General features: G+C 41.0%; 1 protein-coding gene across 1 annotated transcript in view; it reads right to left on the minus strand.

Moving 5' to 3' along the window:
* Window positions 1–17681, minus strand: part of LOC142398666 (receptor-type tyrosine-protein phosphatase N2-like) — a 295961-nt gene that overhangs the window by 198254 nt on the left and 80026 nt on the right. The window contains exon 10 of the mRNA XM_075482757.1: window positions 15707–15793. Within this exon, the coding sequence (XP_075338872.1) occupies window positions 15707–15793 (87 nt within the window). The remainder of the gene's footprint in view (window positions 1–15706; window positions 15794–17681) is intronic.

Consider the following 17681-nt stretch of genomic DNA (forward strand, 5'->3'; position numbering starts at 1 on the left):
CCGAACACAACACAACGGCTCATTTTTCCGACCATTATTTCCCCTCCGGGCCACGAGGCCGATGTATTTGTCACAGCCACGAAGCGATTCATCAGCCGCCGAAGGCGAAGTCTCTGTGTGTGATGAAAAGGGGAAGAATCACTCATGTTGAGTTGATCACATGTCCATCTGGTGGCCTCTGCAGCACCGGGCAGCTCGCTCACAAGGACGGCAACTTCAAGCCCCGTAAACAACCTCAGCAGTTAAAAGCAGCTAACGAGAAGGAATCACTGCATCTGCTGCTAAATGTAGCCATAGAAATGTAGTCTGTAGCTATAAAGGCAAGGCAAGTTTATTTGTGTAGCACAATTCAACACCAAGGTGATTCAAAGTGCTTTACAGATGCATTAAAACAGTAGAAATAAAAAGTAATTTAAATCTTAAAAAAGCAAGATATAAAAACAATAGATAAAAATCAGGAGTTAAAATTAAGGCTGGGCGAGTTAACTCGTTGATTACTTAACGCCGATAAATATTTTATCGAGCATTAACACAGATTTTTTTTTTATTATTTAAAAAAATAATAAATTTATATTTTTGGGGCTTTTGTGCCTTTAATAGGAAAGTTCAGAGAGACAGGAAGCAGGGAGCAGAGAGAGGGGGAACAACACGCAGCACAGGGCTGTTCGACCACACACTGTTTCTACGCTACAAACCACCCATTTTATTATTGCAAAAGTCTGTTTCTCACAGGCTTTTATTTTGTAAAAGTCTGTTGCCGTCTGCAACAGAACCGGAAAAGAAAGTAATCGTCGGATCCACCAAACATGGAGAAGGGTACGTAACTTTTACTCGGCCGTTTTCATGTTAAAGTTCTTCCAGACGGCAGAGTCGACAGAACCAAAGTCATCTGTAAACACAGCCAAGTTGAATTGTCTTCTCAGCGTAGTAGTTCCAGTCTAAAATATCACTTAAAGGCAAAACACACAACTGATAGCAGCAAGTCATTCAAGGAAACAGACAGTGGAGCGAGGCTTCTACATAACAACTACAGAAAGATGCTGATGTTAAAAGTGTGTTGGCACAACAAATGTTATGGCACTTTCATTCATATGGCAGCACATTTAAAATAAAACTAAATGCTAAAAGCTATACACTACTTTTGGATTCATTTTTGGATTTTGCGTACAAATGCGATTAATCGTGATTAATCAGAGAAATCATGTGATTAATTAGATTAAACATTTTAATCGTTGCCCAGCCCTTGTTAAAATGTGATTAAGTTTTGAAACTCAAGCTTCAGATTTGGAGCTTTATTCAGATGCAGCTGAAAATAGGTGTGTCTTCAGCCTGGACTTAAACACACTGAGTGTTTCAGCTGATCTGAGGCTTTCTGGGAGTTTGTTCCAGACATGTGGAGCATAGAAGCTGAATGCAGCTCCTCCATGCCTGGTTCTGATTCTGGGAACTGATAGAAGACCGGATCCAGATGACCTGAGGGGTCTGGAAGGTTCATACTGGGCCAGGAGGTCGCTGATGCATTCTGGTCCTGGACCATTCAGAGCTTTATAGACCAGCATCAGAACTTTAAAGTCTATCCTCTGATAGACAGGCAGCCAGTGTAAAGACCTCAGAGCTGCAGTTGTCTGACTGACTTTTTAGGTCGACCTGTAAAGATGCTGTTACAGTAATCCAGCCTAAAGGGTAAAAGTTGTGATATCTGACGTGTTCTGAACTGAAATGAGACGTCTGAAAATAAATAACAGTGAGTCTGATAGTTTGATTGACACCAGAAACAAACCCTGTCATGTTTTGAGAGCTAAACCACAGCTTGAATGACAACACCTTCCCAGTTTGAAAGGCTAAAGCGTGACCTGAAAAACTCATTTTTCACATCGTCAATAGGTTTAACAAAGAGGAATGAACAAGCGGAAATGACACAGATTGGTAGTTTGAATTCATTTAAATGGGGAGACGAAAGCAAATCCTAAAAAAAAAAAACAGAAACATAACATTTCCAGACATTACAACTTTTTTTTTCTTCAAATTTCCACTTCCGTGTGGGATATTGGGACAAATCCATTTACATTAACTAAAAAACATGAAGCAAATATTACAGGAAACAGTTTGTGCATCTGGTCAAACTGTCTGAAAAGGAGCGATTACCATGTTGACCAGCAAAGAAACTCACTATGAGGAATTTCTGCATGAGCCATTTTCAAACGTGAACACCGGAAATCTTTCAAAGAACGCGATGAAATCATCATCTGGTGTTTCTGCACTCTACCACATTTTGGGCATTAAAAACGCTTGGTTAGGGTGAGGAAAACATCCTGGTTTGCCTTAAAAAACCGGCCTTTTGTTTGATGTTTACTCAACTGAGGAGTCCTCACCGACTGCCTAACAAACAGATGTGATGCAGACAAAATAAAACTCCCACTAAAATACAGTATTAAACTAAAAGTCCAGCAGGAACTCAGAAAAAATTAAAAGATTCCCCTAAAAAGAACGATGGAGACTGATCTAAGGCAGGTAGCATCCATTTCTGCTTTCACATCCCGTCTTAAACTTTCCTGGAAATTAAACATTCCTAGGAGTGTGACACCACTGAGTTCGAGTTCCAAATGACCCAAAATTACTCAAATACTTAAAGCTGCCGTCGGCAACTTTTTTTTTAGTCATATTAGCTTGAACTGTCATGGGATTCTGGAGGTTGAATATTAAATAGGCTGTTTAGGAAAAATCCAAAATTCTGTAGCTCTCTATGAAGCCTGTAATCGTGCTTGCAAAAATCGAGCGCTCCCGGCTGTTTTTAACCAATCACGTTAGGTTTATTATTGATCTATTTGAGCAGAACAGTCACCAACCACGTCTTCCATGCTGAGCGTGAGTCTGCCCCAGCTTGTGTGCGCGCACACTGGTGTGAACTCACGTGCACAACCTCGTTCACAGAGGGGGAGGGACCTGAAAGTTGTTCGAATCAGTTCGAATTTTCCGACTTTAGACTCGGAATTTTGAAAACCTGCCGACGGCAGCTTTAAAAAAAAAAAAAAAAAGAAGTCTTAAGTATTTTTTGGGGCTTTTTATGCTTTTATTGGATAGGAAAGTGGAGAGAGACAGGAAGAAGGGGGGCAGAGAGAGGGGGAACAACATGCAGCTAAGGGCCGTCCGAACCAGGACTGTAGCCTATTGTACATGGGGCGCCTGCTCAACCCACTATGCCACGGACAACCCCAAATACTTCGACATTTTGACGTGCCCGTTGGTCTAAACATGGTTTGGTTTAAACACCAACAGCCTCGCATGAAGGTTGAATTTTTACAATGTAAAATATTACCTGTAATATCACCTGCAACACTGGGAGACTGGGCTCGTCCAAGAGTTGCAAAATGTTTGTAAAAAGCATCTAAAACTCCAATAACCACCTTAAAATTCAGTTGGTTTTGTTCCAGTGGGAAAAAAAAGTCAGTTCATTCTATTATAAATATACTTTATTTCACATTTCCTCACTCTGCTCTCTTTACTCTCGGACATTATTTTCCTCAGCAGCTATCCTTGGCTTGGTGTTATGACCAGGAACACCCCCCCAAACCCAACTGGTCGAGGCAGAAGGCCACCCTAACCGGTTATGGTTATACTGGAGACGTGCTTTCTACTATGTGTATATATATATATATATATATATATATATATATATATAAAATGACGTCTGATGTAATTCTGATGTAATCTGATGGTTTCCTTAGCAGAGCAACTATTTAGAAAATATGCATGCTATGAATTGGACAAATTAGGATTTTAATAAAATTTGATTTAACTGGATTATATTCGGATTAAAATGAATTGGATTATAACTGGCTTGAGCTGGACTGCGTTTTTAAAGGAGATTTGAGATGACATTTCATGGAACCGACACTCATTTTGACAAATATGTTTGTTTAGCGGCTTAAACTAAAACAGAAAAGAGCGCAGTTTATACCAACAGAAGTACAGATGTTGTCATTATAGGTCCCTATACCTTTTAATTTAGCTTACAGCTGAATTTTATTTCATTTCTTTATTTTTTATATGTATATATATATATATATATATTATTATTATTTAAATTTTAACGTTTTTTTTTGTTTGTTTTGGTTTAGTTTACTTTGATCTATTCATCCATTATTTTAAATATTTATTTTTTAATTATTTTATTATATATTCATATTATACACTTATTTATCCAGTGTTTTTCCTTCCACACTGGGAGACTACGGCTGTGTTCAAAACCGCATACTACATACTTGCAAACTGCATACTCATCGATCAGACAGTATGCAGAGCGTTTACCCACAATGCATTTCGCTCCTGTCCGAGCCGAAATCAGCCGGCCTGAAGCTGGTTTCGCTTAAGCTCTAAACTCTGTAAACTTTAGCAACATTTGAAACATTTTCAGGTGAGAAAGTAGCCGTTTAGATCCTCAACGTGTTGAAAACCTGACAAAATACCGGCTATTTACAATTTTGTTCCCACAAATTCGGCGCTACTAAAGCTAGCCGCAATGAGCAACGCACTTCCGGTTATTTTCACAAAATAAAATACCCGTTGCCTTTTATCATAGGGAAAGCCATTGCCATACAATTGGTGCTTTTGTTTTGAAAACAGGAAGTGAACCTACCCTCGTTGTAGCTAGCTTGAAACTGTCGTTTTGACAGGAAATGACGATCGGCGACGTCACGTTACGTTGCATCTTGGGTAGTTTGAGCATGAGTAGTAACCTCATGATGCATACCCAACATTTTGGCAATTCTAGTATGCATCCGGGAAAAAGTCAGTATGAGTAGTAGGAGTAGTAGGAGAAGTATGCGGTTTCCAACACAGCCACTGTTTCCTCACTTCAGCGTCAAGCCAGATGTTAATGTTGATTGTTGTTGATGTTGCTCATGTTGGGGGATGGTATGTGTGCAGTGTGGTTGTCGGTGTGATGTTGTGTGTGAGTTTATGCATGAATTGATTTGATTATGTAAAGCACTTTGTGCTGCTTCTTTTTGAATGAAAAGTGCTATATAAATAAAGTTTGATTTGATATAGAAAACAACGTATACATCTTAGTATGTTACAATATTCTGTCCGATGCCTTTTATTTGTGAGGTGCACTGTCATTTCCACTGTTAAAACTATAAGTAAATCTAATGAAAACAAATTTCTTTCCAGGAGAGCGATGTGTTTAACATTAAAAGCCGCGCCCGTACGGCTGATGGAGTCCTTTTTTCCGTGCTCACAGCCCCGCCACCCATGAGACCCCCCATCATCCTCCCATCCACCCAGCTCAGGCCCACTCTCTCCTCCTTGTGGCAGCTCTTTGATACGACCCCTCAGCTCAGACAGACATTACATCACCTCCTCACTGCTGTATATTTAAAAAAAAACAAAAAAAAAACACCTCTAGTCTACACTCGGTGATGGTTACGCAACAGCCATTATTATTCGACAGTCAAAGGCTCGGCGAATCCACCCACCACCGGCGCTTCCCTCCCGCCCGCCGCGCTGCCCTCCACCACTACCAGGCCACGGCTGCTGCTAAAAACATTTCCAGGGCCGCGCCGCTGAAAGCGCTCAACCGTCAGTATTATCTAATCAGTATCGAATTGTTCCAAATGAAAATGCAAGGGTGTGAGTCACTCTCCGGGTTTGTGTTGCGTCCTGGCGCAGTGTGTGGGCTCCCTTTTATGATTCATACGCTGCCAGTGTGGAAGTTCTGCTGCAGGCTGGCTGAACCGTTGCTGCTCCCTGGCTGCCGCCTCGAGAGGAAACCGGCGGAAAAGGGAAGTTTAACCGACTTGTTGGCGTCCGAGGTCGCACGGGTCGCCAACTACTTTGTTCAGAGACACTTTTGAGGCTGTAATATGTTAATCTGGGCGCCTGCAGGGATGCTGCTCGCTAAATGGATGAAGGAGGGTTTGAGATAAAGGATTAAAGTGTGTGAGGGAAAGAAGAGGGGTGCATACTGTAGGATGTCTTCATACAGTTATTTTCAGTGGGAAGACGTTGAAAAATGTTCCGACCCGATAGGAGCAGGTTCTCTGAAGTCAGCCCTATGCAACATTGTTCAACATCTCATCGGGGAGTTGCTGCAGACTTTGAGCTGAGCACACAGAAACAGCACCTGAGACTGTTCTGACTGCAGGATAAACTATAATCAGTGAAGAAGAGATACTATACTCTCTTTATATGTCATTATAATGAGGCAATGCAAATAATACAGTACTCGACAGTGAACTGTATGTAAAAACTAAACTTCTTTGATAACTTTAAGTTTATTAACTCATAATTAAGCCATAAAACAAAAGTCAAAGAAAACCTACTTAGTTCCGTCTCTGCTCAGTTTGTTCTGTTGTAAGTCAGCCAGTTTAACAGGTTTTAGTCCGTTCTTCCACAAAAATAACGACGTCACTTTGCTTCTTCTTCTGTGCGTCTCTCAACACCAAACCTTTGAAACGGCACCAAACACGTGTGGCTTCATTTTGGGAGAAAAGATTTAGAAACTTTATGCTGCAGTCACACCTTTTTGACTGAATGCACAAGCTTTAAAAATAAAAGGGTTTGAATATTTCTGCCGCTGTGGGGAACTCGACAACTAACAACATGAGACTTGCAGAGCTGTGCAAAAGTCTTAAACTTCCCCTCATTTCTTTAGAAACTGTTAGGAGGGCAGGATGCAAGGTCAGCAATTTTCTAACCATGTGCCAACCCCAGGAAATACAGTGTATAACGCATAAAACAGTTTATACAGTTCTAATAAGCTTTAAAGTGAATATCTGCTCTGAGCTCCTTTATTCTCCAACACAGCCTGAACCCTCTCAGACAGCTTTCTGTCCTCTCTTTAAGGAGTCTTCAGGAATAGTTCTCCAGGCTTCTTGAAGGACATCCCAAAGCTCTTCTTTGGATGTGGGCTGCCTTTTGTTCCGTTCTCTGCCAACATGATCCCACACTGCTTCAGTAATGTTGAGCTCCGGGCTCTGGGGAGGATTCATCCCTCCATCAGACCTGCTGCCACTGATTTTCAGCCCACTTCTTGTGTCCTTTGGCACAGCTCAGCCTTTTCTCCCCAGGTGGACAAAAATATAATTCAGCAAAAACCTGAAGCAGGACCTGAGAGATGCACCTGGACCTTTGGATCATTTAAAAAAAAAAAAAAACACTCTAAATATGTGTTTTTCAAACTGTTCTTTGACACATTTTCATAGAAAACTAAAGAAATGGGAACAGGCTGCTCGTAACAAAGTGCCTTAAGATACTTAAATTTGGTTCCTTGCCAAGTTGTGTTGATGCATCAGTGGCTCATCCCTTAAAGGGATAATCCGGAGTAAAATGCACTTTAGATCAATTTACGGGATGTTGGGAGTACATACGTTGAGTTGACATCAAAATCATGTCATTCGGATGTTATTTGAGAATTTAGATTTGACCGTTTTTAGCCAAAAGTCGTTAGCCTGGAACTGACGAGGGCATATCATGTCACCGCTACAAAACGCTATTTTTATACCTCTTCTACAGCTCCAAACAACATAACACTTACGTGGTAGTGAGTAGAGGGTCCCTAAAGCCAAACCGAAGTGTCCCGAGGTCTTCATGTGGTCGGATATAGAGTCCAGAATGAATTTAATCAAGCCAGTACCTTTCCGGAAATGTTGCTGCTGCAGCTGCCGCTACAGACCGTAGTGAAGTTGGTTTGATATTGGATATTCGACAGATATTCAAAATAAGGAATAAGGTGTCTTTTTTTTAAAACCAATATCAAACCAACTTCACCACGGTCTGTAGCGGCAGCTGCAGCAGACACATTTCCGGAAAGGTACTGGCTTGATTAAATTCATTCTGGACTCTATATCCGACCACATGAAGACCTCGGGACACTTCGGTTTGGCTTTAGGGACCCTCTACTCACTACCACATAAGTGTTATGTTGTTTGGAGCTGTAGAAGAGGTATAAAAATAGCGTTTTGTAGCAGTGACATGATTTGCCCCCTTCACTTCCACGCTAACGACTTTTGGCTAAAAACGGTCAAATCGAAATTCTCAAAACACATCCGAATGACATGATTTTGATGTCAACTCAACGTATGTACTCCCAACATCGCGTAAATTGATCTAAAGTGCATTTTACTCCGGATTATCCCTTTAAGTTTGGTGCCTTTTTATGCTTAAATAACTCACTGATCATTGTTATGTGGTTTAACAATAAAGAAACAAATTGATTCATCTGAAAATGGTCGGATACAAGGACTGGAATGAAAATGAGGGAAAAAGCAGTCGGTCAATCTCCAAAGAAAAACTTCAGAAAGCCTGGAGAACTATTGCTGAAGACCAGTTTTAAAAGATGACAAAACTGTCTGGCTAAAAATAAAAAAACGCTGAGTGGGTCAAAACGTTTGCACAGGGCTGCAGTGTGGAATATGGTGTGAAAATAAGATTTTAATCAGGTAAAGGAGATTTTAGTGTGGAGGTAAAAGTCACAAGTAGTGGAGGTAAATCAGGAGTGTCAGCAGATTTAGTGTTGGTTTCAGGCCTTCATTTCTGGGCTTAATCATTCTGCTGAAGGTGACTGCTTTTGCCACAGTGATAAGGAGGCGCTGGCCCTGAGAAATAAGCGTGGAACCTCTGACAAATTGTCAAGGCGGCTCCCCCTGCTGGGCTTTTACTGTGCTCACAACAAAGGAGACCCCCAACTTTCTCCCTCCGTCACTCTCTGGCTTTCTCTTTCTCCAATCCATCACTCTGCCCTGTGTGTGGCTCCTTCCTTTCATTCCCAGGATAGAAGAACAAAAGACAAAAAGGTGTGTTAGAACAGAGCAGCGCAGGCCACCCAGGACCGAGGCAGCACCAGGCAGAGGGTATGCACACACAGTGTGTGAAAGCATGTGTGGCTGAATGACCCCAAATCACCCAAATCTCCATCACATATTACAGGACAAACAGGCAAAAATCAAAGCTTAATATTTCCATAAAAGTGAGCTGTACTAACAAGATAACCAAAAAAAAATTATAATCCAAAATCGTCCTGCACACAATCACCACAACAGTAATAATTCCCTGGAAGTTTAAATCCTTTACAGATCATTAAAGGGATAGTTCGCCTCTTTTGACATGAAATTGTATGACATCCCATATTAGCAATATCATTTAAGAACATTTTCTTACCCCCTGCTGCGTCCTGTGAGCAGAGTTCCAGCCTCGTTTTGGTGTTGATGAAGGTAGTCCAGCTAGTTGGCTGGGGCCAAAAAAATAAATCGTTTTGCTTCTCAAAACAAAATGCGTTCAACAGAGTAATACATTTGCATCACAAAATCTTTCTCCAGGAAAAAGTCAGACCTCACAATCGCTTAGCGCTATCTCACAGGACGCAGCAGGGGGTAAGAAAATGTTCATAAATGATGTTGCTAACATGGGATGTCATACAGCTTCATGTCAAAAGAGGCGAACTATCCCTTTAATATCAGGAAACAACAGGAGTCACATTCATTTAGCTTCATGTCGTTTCCTGAGCTTCGGACTTATTTTAGTTTATATAAAAGCCATTCTGTAGAGCGTCACAAGGCAGAACTACTGTGCACCGCACTGATCAATTAGGCTGTCAGTATGCTTCATTCTGCTTTCCTTTCACTGTAAGAAAAAAAATAAATAAATAACCTTTTCTAAAAGGTATGGTTCTCAAACTAAAAGGCTCCAAATGTCCTAAAAGGGATGTCAAGTTCTGGGCTCATAGGAAACACGTGGGGCAGATTTTCTAAAAAAAAACTAGTGCACTGCTGGCTTTCAGTCCCATCGGGACATCAAATCGCTCTTTGATGTTGCCTAGCAACATGGGAGAATCACAAGCAGCCCAAAGGCTGCTAAGGGTACCGTCGTCAAAGCGTGACAGAAAACAAGTTTTAGACACTATGGAGGACTGGAAAGTCCGGGATGACATGTCACACAGACACACGTGCTCATTAACTCACACATTACATGTCCAAAGAGCAGCATCCAGACTGGCTGCACTCTCCTCACGCCTGCCCATCACGTGTGGTCATGTTTCCAGACTATTCTCTGTGGTCCTGAGCTGTGAAAATGCTTAGCTGTAGCCGCTTAAGACCAAATGTGTAAATGCTTTGATGAATGGGCGCACAATGGCCACAGTTTAACCATGAAAAGCAGTAATTAGAAACAGAGGTGGGTAGTAACGAGTTACATTTATTTGAGTAAGTTTTTGAAAAAATTATACTTCTGGGAGTAGTTTTAAAATCACTATACTTTTTACTTTTACTTGAGTAGATGTGTGCAGCAGAAACTGTCCTCTTACTCCGCTACATTAGGCTACAATGAGCTGGTTACTTTTCTTCTTACCTCTTTGGTATTCTACGCCTCATTATTTTTATCCCCCCGCGTACGCCTCATTTTAATGTTTTATTCTGACAGAGAGAGAGACTTCCGCCAAAGGCTCTACCACCTGACTGTGTTCCACCAATCAAACGTAGCCGTGCAGTCTGGTCACGTGACCATACTCAATCTCAGCGGCGGGACGGGTTAGCTTTAGCATTAGCAGTCGTAGCAAACAAACAAAGAGATGAAAAATTAAGAAATTAAGACAGACGAGGCCTCATACTGAAAGCATGTTTACCTTACAAAGAGTGAGAAACAGCAGCTACATTATGTGTCTTCTGTGTCAACCAAAACAAACGCACATTTCAGCAGAAACTCAACATCTAACTTGAGGAAACATGTAGCGGTAAGTTTCCTAAACTCGTTTTTTTTCCCCGTGGATAGATGAATGTGCGTTTTTTTAGGTTACATATGTTTTAAACATTTTAAACATCCTAAGTCTCTTCTTTTTTATTGAAGTACTTGAATTTACCTGGATTATTTTAATTTAAGCTATTTTGTAATTAATTAATTTATTTTATTGATTGGATGAACTCTAATTTGCCTAAAGATGATTATTTAGTATTTTTGTCTGTCTGATTGAATGCTTGTGTTAACAAATAAATCAGACGTTACTCAACAGTTACTCAGTACTCGAGTAGTTTTATCACCAAGCACTTTTTTACTCAAGTAATTATTTGGATGACTACTTTTTACTTTTACTTGAGTCATATTATTCTGAAGTAACAGTACTTTTACTCAAGTACAATTTTTGGCTACTCTACCCACCTCCGATTAGAAAATATAAACAGCTAAAACACTTTCAAAAGGCTTTTTTTCCTTCTTTTCTTTTTCTTATGGTGAACCAAAGCAGCTGTAGGGGAGGACAGGGGAAGCAGGTTTCATGTTGGGCTTCAATATCAGAAGCCAAAAAGTTAGCAAATAAGTATCAAGTTCAAAATAACTGGATGACTTAACCATTATAGCCATCAGCTCAAGACCAAACCATGGTGATGTTTTCCAACACGGCAACGAGGATAAAAGTTGGGACAAAAAGCACAATACATAACCACAGAGCCTCCATTGGTCCAAATAGGCACCTGAGCAATAAAGAGTGAGAGAAAAATCTCACATTTCAAGGTTGATCTATTCCCAGATGGACATTTACTAACAGATACATTTCAGTTTGCTGATGATGAAGTGATGAAGTCTAAAGGTGAATATTCAGAGGGGAAAAGCTGTTCCACATGTGCTCCGCCCTACTTTCTCCATCTCTGCTTCCCAGAGCTTTCAGGAGAATTTGATATTTATTCATGTGATCGATGAGCTAATGTGTCCTTGGATGTTCATGGATCTGCAGTAGGTCATATATAATGCTGCTTTTAGTTAAAAACAATAAAATGGCAGCACGATCCTCACTATCCTTCTGTTCACCTTGTCCAGAAGCCTGAGCCACATCTGGGACGGACTGTCTCACAGTGGAAAAGCCTTCTGTGGACAGACCAATCAGCACTAAAGAGCTTTTTTTTTTTTTTTTAAAGAAATGGATCATTTGTGCTGATTATTTGTCCAAAAGCCAGGCTCTGTGATGGTATGAGGTTGAATTAGCGCCAGGAGCAAAGGTCATTTACACTTCTGTGATGGCTACATTATTCAGTGAAACTTTAGAGCAACATATGCTGCCTTCAAGACCTTTTCTACAGACGCATTCATCAAGAAAACTATTCCCCATCCTGCACACATTACAAAGGACAGGCCTATTCCCTGTCCCCCACAGAAAATGCACAGAGGAAAATGTGATAAAGACACCTGAAGATGTGGGACAAAAATAACACCTGGGTGGCTTCATCAGCTGCTGTGAGCAGGAAGGGTTATTTGGCAATGTGGTGAAAGCTTTACGGCCCTTACTTTTTTTGGGTTGTAGGCCTGAAATGTAAAAATTAATTTGTACTAAAAGAAAGAATAAGAAAATGTATTAAAAGAAATGAAGTGGTTAAAGTACAGTTAACTTAACATTCACAGATTTTTTTCTTCCCCACCAAGTAGCATTTTCCACGTTGTCACAACTTTTGTTTGTATATCATGATTAGCATCTTTATATTATCATTATTAGCATCACTATATACTGTATTATGACTCATATTTTTGTTTGAGCCAACATAACATTGACTTGTTAAGAGTTCAAAGGCTGCCTTTGCCTGTTGATGAAGAGGAGGAGATTTATTGCGTTCCAGAATTATCCGAAGCCATTCTTAAGGCTGATTTATGGTCGCCTACGGAGAGCCCTCTCCGTCAACGGAGACCCTACCGGAGACGCTCTCCGTCACTTGCGTGCGTCGGCCAAAATTCCTATCTATCTGTCGAGGAGACGGAGACCGCAAGCGTTGTGATTGGTCGGCTAACAACATCATTTCTGGAATCGCTTTTCCGGTTTAGCTCCTTCCTCTCAGAACAACAACACCGCCATTTTTGAGTTTACTGTGCGCCGGTCAACATTTGGTCAAAATTATTTGCATTTCAATATCAACAAGCTCCAACTCCAACAACAGTCTTTCTCTCTCGGTCGCCATCGTTCACTGTGAGGAGTGGAACGGAGCCGGAAGGTGAACAATCAATCAACGACTTTCCCCATAGACGTCGCGAGATTGGGTCGTCTAACGTAGCGACGCCTACTGATCGGGAGGTGAATCGCCTTGTGTATCCGACAGCCCGCGGAGAACTTCGAAAGGACAGACTACGGAGACGGATTGAGGGATAGCGATGGAGAAGAATACCGAGGCCTTTAACCTAAGAGCACAGGTTTTAGTTGGGCCCTAAAGTTGTTCAGAGTAAGCTAGTTTCCAAATGTTTTTTTAAAAAATTTGCTCAAATTTTACCGTTGTTATTCTGACTTTGTGTTGATGCACAAACTCCCAGAGATGGGACCAAGTCACACATGTGCAAGTCTCAAGTAAGTCTCAAGTAATTTTTTCTTGGGCAAGTCAAAGTCAAGTCACCTTATTATTGCAATTTTACCAGCAGAATCTGATCTTAATAAAGTGGAAAGACAAGATATAAGTAACTGTCAGTAAACATCATTGGCCAATGTGTCCAACCTGTCCACCCCGTATCATATCAAGCTAACGTTAGCTAACTACCGACTAGGCTAACAGGATAATATTAGCTAATGTGACAGCACTTACTGGTCAGAATAGATCTTTAAATGACTAACAAAGTTCAAAGTTATGCTAGATGCTTAACACTCAAGTCATTCAAGTCATCGTGTCTCAAGTCAAGTCAAGTGCCGAGTCTTTAACTTCCAAGTCCGAGTCGAGTCTCAAGTCTTTTGTTTTTTGTCAAGTCAAGTCACAAGTCATCAAAACAGCAACTCGAGGCGACTTGAGTCCAAGTCACAGTGACTTGAGTCCACATCTGTGCAAACTCCTTCCTACATCCAATTTTCCACAACTACATGAAGGTGCTTCTCATAGCAGGCCTCCCAGGTCTGCTCTTTTAAGCAAAGTCATAAAATCTCAGCATCTATAATGTTGATTGGTATAAGCAATGGTTAAATTGACCTCAAAATACACCAGTTTGCATCGTAAGATTAGACCAGTTCAATCGAAAGCTGCAAAAACCTCCAACTCTGATGCTAGAAAAACTTATTTCCCCAGAATAAACCGTGTGTTCGACTGTAGACCCCCGCGGCAGCATTTCTTATGTTGTTGCCGCTCACTACAACCCACTGCAAAGTCTCCTGTGGCAGGAAATGTAACGGCAGCTCGGCGAGCCACAGAGCAAAGGCGGAACCAGGCATACGCCTCAAACTCCAAAAGAAGCCACTCTGAAATAAAAGAAGACAAAGAAACGGGTGACTGAGGCAAAGAGAGAAACGGCGAGGGCGAAATGACGGAGAGGGTTCAGGCAAAGTTCAGTCTCATTAATAAGTGATGGCAGTGAGCGGCAGCTGGAATTCAACGCGTCGGTGTGGATGAGCTGCACTCACGGCTTCCTTAAACCCCAAGAGCAGGAAAAAGTGTTGACGGGATGGAAATAAGGCCACGTCCTTGGGTTCCTGCTCTTTGAGGACGCTGCTGTGGCTTCCTTTCTTCACTTCTGGTTCTGAAGCTTTGTGCCTCTCTGCTTTGATCCCACCAGACTGCCCTCTCTGATCCGACATGCTGGGAGGGGGCAACTGTGGAGGAGCCGGCGCCGCTCGTTTTCCACGAGGACCGTTTGAAGACTTTTTAGTGTGCGATGCCCTCCCCCCCTCCCCTTTGAGAAAATGCCACCCACTCGAGCCTAAAGGTAGAAACTGCTTGTTGTCAGAAGAGTAAAGCACACTATGGACGAGATGAGTCATGTGAAGACCTTTGCTCTCTCTGCGCTTCTACTCCGTGGATAGAGTTGGTTGTAGTTTTTAAAATGCTGCTGAACTGATGCTCTTCTTGATTCAATTCTCATTTTTTATTTTACGGCTTGGCTGCCTGACAGCTGGGGAGGCTGCATGTCCAGAGGTGCCGTTACATTACGGAGCAAAGAGGGTCATAAAAGAACAGAAGCATCCGTCTGCTTTTCTTTAGCTTCCCATGTTTTGGTTTTCACGGTGCGTGTGCACCAGTACTACTTATGTGGGGACAGAGCAGGGCTGTCGCGGTTGAGGAATTCCCCCTGCGGTGAGTCAGGGCGGCTCAATATGCGATATTATTGCACCGTCCTTTTTTTTTATCCATCTATCTATCAAATTCGTTTGTTTATTACTAAACTCATTTTCAATGTTTCAACTCAACTTTAATTATAAAGTCCTTAGATCCAAGGACTCAGGTCAGCTGGTTGGTTTAGTTTGAAAAATTAAGTAACGGTAACATTTATTCTTTATGGGAAAATGTTTATTGAAATTTGAGACCAATTTCTCTTTTTTTCCGTTCATCTTGAAGGTCATCAACCTAATCCAAAACCATATTCGGGGAAATAAAATCAAAGAATGGGAAGAATAGAGTTGTCCTTAGCATCCTTCAGCAGTTTGGGCAGAGTTCACAAAAACACACAGAACTCGACTGATAAATGGCAACTATCCATAATATGATTCATCCTTCCACTAAAAACGTTGAATATCCGGTTTTACTCTGTTAAAACTACAAGAAAACTAACTATTTAACTGGATAATTCTTCTGTTTTCAGTCTGTATCTGACTGGCAACGTCGGGTCACATTTTAACTCTGTTTTACTTTAAAGTTCTTTCTCCAAACTTTCTATATTAAAGCAAAAACTAAATTTTGCAGTCCAAGCAGGAAGGCAACAACGCCCTGTGTTGTTGTGCTGAAGGTGAATGCATTAAGACAAAAAAAGAAAAAGAGGCTATACGTACGAGAGCTCAGCGAAGTCTATCATCTGGATGTTGGCCCTCCGAGCCAAGATCTCCATCAGGTGAAGGCCTTCATCTGTCTGGAGCCCGCTGATGAGAAAGGAGAGGGCGGGACAGATGGGGAACAAGAAAGTAGTGAGTCAGTGTTCTGTTTAAAGCACCGCAACACTTGATCAACCTCACAGAAACCAAAGTAAATTAAATTAAATGATAATAAAATGTTAAATGCAGCAAATATCACCTGAAAAACTTCATGGGAACGAGGATACAGAGTAAGTTTTAAAACTGTGCGATCGCTTCCAGTCCTGACAAGTGACAAAGCCTCGAGTACACATGCCAACAATGGACTAAAGAAAATGCACAGAGAGGGCAAAAATCTCACGGCTGCTTCACGTCCACAGCTGGATTAAATATAGCTTCTCCACAAAGCCTCCAGTGGAGGTCAGAGAGGTTGGGAGTGCGGCATGGCAGCGGGGTGAATACCGGCAGTGTGAGGAAGGTCGCAGACTGAAAAGCTTGTTATCGACATGCCCTTCTGCCTCATTCTACGTTTTTCAGTTTAGTCCCACAATAAGTGACAGGGTCACAGCCACAGTAACAAAAATTACTCTGTACGCGAGAACAAGAGCTGCCTGCTGTGTTCGCAGGTTGGGTCAGCGGGTGAAGGTCAGACCTCCACCTAAAGAAGTCTCCGATTTGCATTTCAGTTTATTCTCACAGACTTCAAACCTTCTGTAATCTAAGCACCAATTTAACCACAGATGCATTTTTTTTTTTAGGTAAATAACTTGTTATTATCGCGTTAACCTGTTAATTATTTAACGCCGATAAATATTTTATCGCGCATTAACGCAGGTTTTATAATTGTAAAAGTCTGTTGCTTTCTGCTGCGGATCCACCAAACATGGAGAAGGGTACGGAACTTTTACTCGGCCATTTTCATTTTAGTTTCAACAATTTTTATTGATTTTTCACAATGCATTATCGAACAGACACACAGACAGCAATAACAATAATGAAATAAAATAAGTAATAAATAAGTACATTCAGATATCTTAAGAAATATACATATACAGTATATATTTAAAAAGGATAAATAAAATAAATAAATGTGTAATAACAATAACAATAGTAGTAATAATAATGATAATAAGGGTAAAATAGAATAAAGTAAGATTAATTAAAAAATAAAATAACAAATAAATAAATAAAGTAAATAATAATAAGAATAGTTTGAAGAGGGAAAGTTGGATTTCATTTTAAAGTTGGACATCACCGCTACAGGTGCTCCTCGGTCTCTGTGTGAAGCTCACGGAGCTAACCGGCACTTGTTTTTACGCGTTTCAACATAAAAACACGTTTTTCAAAATTACTTAAAAAAAAAAAAACTCCTGCATTTACTGCCAAGTTGAATTGTCTTCTCAGCGTAGTAGTTCCAGTCTAAAATATCACTTAAAGGCAAAACACACAACTGATAGCAGCAAGTCATTCAAGGAAACAGACAGTGGAGCGAGGCTTCTACATTGATTGATTGAGAGACTTTATTAATCCCCAATGGGGAAATTAAATGCCACCTGGTCATCCACACGGCACATAACAAACACATAGACAAACACATAATAAATAAATAAATAAGAGCTAAAAATAAATAAGAAACAAGAGACAGTCCATCATAAAAAACACACAAAGAATCACCACAACAAGTAAAGACACATAAAACCACTAAAAAAAGCGCACTCAGCAGCTGTTGTTAAAAAGTCTGATAGCTGCAGGAATAAAAGAACGTCTAAACCTTTCGGTGGAGCACCTAGGAAGGAGGAGCCTTTGGCTCCTGCCACTCTTTGTGAATAAGCTGTACAGTGGGTGGTCGTCCATGCTCAGCACACTGTACACCTTCCTCATTGTCCGCTCCTCTAAAATTTGCTCCACCGAATTAAAACACACACCCGTGATGGACCCCGCTTTCTTGATAAGCTTA

This window comes from Odontesthes bonariensis, chromosome 14 (genome assembly GCF_027942865.1).
Source record: "Odontesthes bonariensis isolate fOdoBon6 chromosome 14, fOdoBon6.hap1, whole genome shotgun sequence".
NCBI classification, from domain to species: Eukaryota; Metazoa; Chordata; class Actinopteri; order Atheriniformes; family Atherinopsidae; genus Odontesthes; species Odontesthes bonariensis.